Genomic DNA, 2,500 nt, shown 5'->3' with positions numbered 1-2,500 from the left:
GACCCCGTCGATCAGAGAAGTGCGGTTCGCTCCCCCGAGGCCGACGTTGTAGAAGTGGACCCTCTCGGAGCGCTGGTGATCCTCGAGGCCGATGGTCGGGTCGAAAGAGTACACCTGTAATAATTATATATATGTTATATAAATATGCACAGATAGACAGATAGATAGACAGATAGATTGATACACACATATGTATACATACAGTATATATATAGACATGTAATGAACGCACGCACGCACACACACACACACACACACACACACACACACACACACACACACACACACACACACACACACACACACACCTACACACACACACAAACACACACACACCTACACACACACACACACACACACACACACACACACACACACACACACACACACCTACACACACACACAAACACACACACACCTACACACACACACACACACACACACACACACACACACACACACACACACACACACACACACACACACACACACACACACACACACACTCCCCTCTCCCTTACACCACCAATGTCCTCCCTCGCTCCCCACCCCCTTTACCTTCCTGAATCCCTCCCTTGCCCCACTCTAACCTGGCAGCCATACTCGGCCATAGCATCATCGAAACTCCAGTCCCCTGCGATGCCGAAGGAATACACGAGACAGTTCCCGGGCGTGATGTTGTAAAGGGAGGATAAACAAACAGCCTTGTCCCCGTCGACGATCTTTTCGCTGTTTTCCATCCCCCCGAAGTACCTCTTTTCGGGACAGTGTAACTGCGGAGTTTCGGCGTACCTGTTTCGGTTAGAGGGAGGGGAGGCGGGTATGAGATTTTAAGTTGATTTTTGATGGCATTCTGTTGGGTTTTGGTTGTGATTATCCTTACTATTCAATAGCAGTGTGTGTAATCGTATCGTGGCCACAGATACCCTCTCCCCCTAGCTTTACGGATACGAATATCATCCGGGTAACTTACTCAACGAATTTCCTATAACCGGGGAAGAGAAAAGGACGTTTTACTCGATCCTTCGCACCTTCCAAGAGCTCCTCCTCCTTCGCCTCCCATCGTAGAGGAGGAGCGAAGGATGCTTCTGCTGTCTGGGATGCTGATCTTAGGACTGCCACGTCGGTGATTCCTCTGCAAAGAAAGGAAAATCTTGTCTGTTTCACTATCTATTTTATATAATTTTCCTTTATCTATATTTCCATTCAGTAAGGGGAGGAGGAATATGAAGTTATCAAATTTAGATAAAATAAATCCATTTAAAAAATGCGTTTTTTGGGGAAAGCAAATTTGTCTGTAGAGATGTGTGTTTCTGTTTGGATGTTTGCGTTTTATTTGTTGGCGTGTGCTTGTTTGTTTGTTTTTGAGTGTTCCTCGGAGTGTTTATATGTTTGATAATACATTTGTTTGTGCTATTCTTAATGTGCGTTTGATATTATTTACCTACTTGTTTGTGTGTTTTTGTTTGTATGTTTGTTTGTTTCATAAAGTCTTGATCTCTGTCTCTACTGGGCTTGCTTATGCGTGGTTTTGTTTGGTTAATGTGTCAGATTTTATGCCGGTTAGTTTGTTTATTGAAACGGTCTTCTTGTTTCATCTTTTAATTCTTATTTTTCATCTTATTTAATGATTTTGTCTATTTATTTTATATTCTATTTCTACATGTTTTATAGTCGTGTGTTTGCATAATTTTGTAAGTTTATTTGCTAAGTTTATATATTTGTATGTTTGTTTGTTTAAATGTATGTATCTTTGTTTTGTTTTAACTGCATATATGTTGATGTGTTTGTACAATTATTTTTATGTTTGCTTGCTGATTTTTATAAATGCTTGTTTATCGATTTACATGTGTGTATGTTAATTAGTGTATGTGTGAATGAAATCACATAAAACATATCTATTATTCATCTAGTCTTCATTAGAATACTACTATCTTACTCACAGCATCACCAGAGAAGCCATAAGGCCGAAGAATACAACGGGAAACAACAGGATTTTGACCACTGTGTGTCTGGCTGGTACCATCATTCTGGGGATAAATTGAAACATGGTATCGATGAGTAGAATTATATGCACTTGTTCACAATTTTCGCTATGATGCTAACTCGCGCACGCTTGGAAACACGGGGACGAAAAAGTACACTCACTCTAACATTCATGCAGACAGGCATGCACGCAGATAAACATGTTTGCATACGAACACACACGTACACATATATGTACACAAACATGTGATCGCACACACACACACACACACACACACACACACACACACACACACACACACACACACACACACACACACACATACACACATACACACACACACACACACACACACACACACACACACACTCACACACTAGAATAAATTAATTAACAAAAATATAAGATCGATAATAATAATAAAAATAATAAAATAATAATAATGATAATGATAATAGCGATGATAATAATAATTATTATTATTATCGCCATCATTAGTATTATTATTATGAT

General features: G+C 39.9%; 1 protein-coding gene across 1 annotated transcript in view; it reads right to left on the bottom strand.

Annotated features, from left to right (window-relative positions):
* Positions 1-2,025, bottom strand: part of LOC125035443 (probable methyltransferase-like protein 24) — a 6,274-nt gene extending 4,249 nt beyond the window's left edge. The window contains exons 1-4 of the mRNA XM_047627850.1: positions 1,944-2,025; positions 974-1,135; positions 591-792; positions 1-114 (exon numbers count right to left, since the gene is read on the bottom strand). The exon at positions 1-114 is cut by the window's left edge and continues 57 nt beyond it. Coding sequence (XP_047483806.1) covers positions 1-114; positions 591-792; positions 974-1,135; positions 1,944-1,963 — 498 coding nt within the window. The 5' untranslated portion in view covers positions 1,964-2,025. The remainder of the gene's footprint in view (positions 115-590; positions 793-973; positions 1,136-1,943) is intronic.
* Positions 2,026-2,500: the final 475 nt, after the last annotated feature.

Source organism: Penaeus chinensis, chromosome 19 (genome assembly GCF_019202785.1).
Source record: "Penaeus chinensis breed Huanghai No. 1 chromosome 19, ASM1920278v2, whole genome shotgun sequence".
Taxonomy (NCBI): Eukaryota; Metazoa; Arthropoda; class Malacostraca; order Decapoda; family Penaeidae; genus Penaeus; species Penaeus chinensis.
The sequence above is the reverse complement of the archived record's forward strand: the minus strand, read 5'-3'. Positions and strand labels throughout refer to the sequence as shown.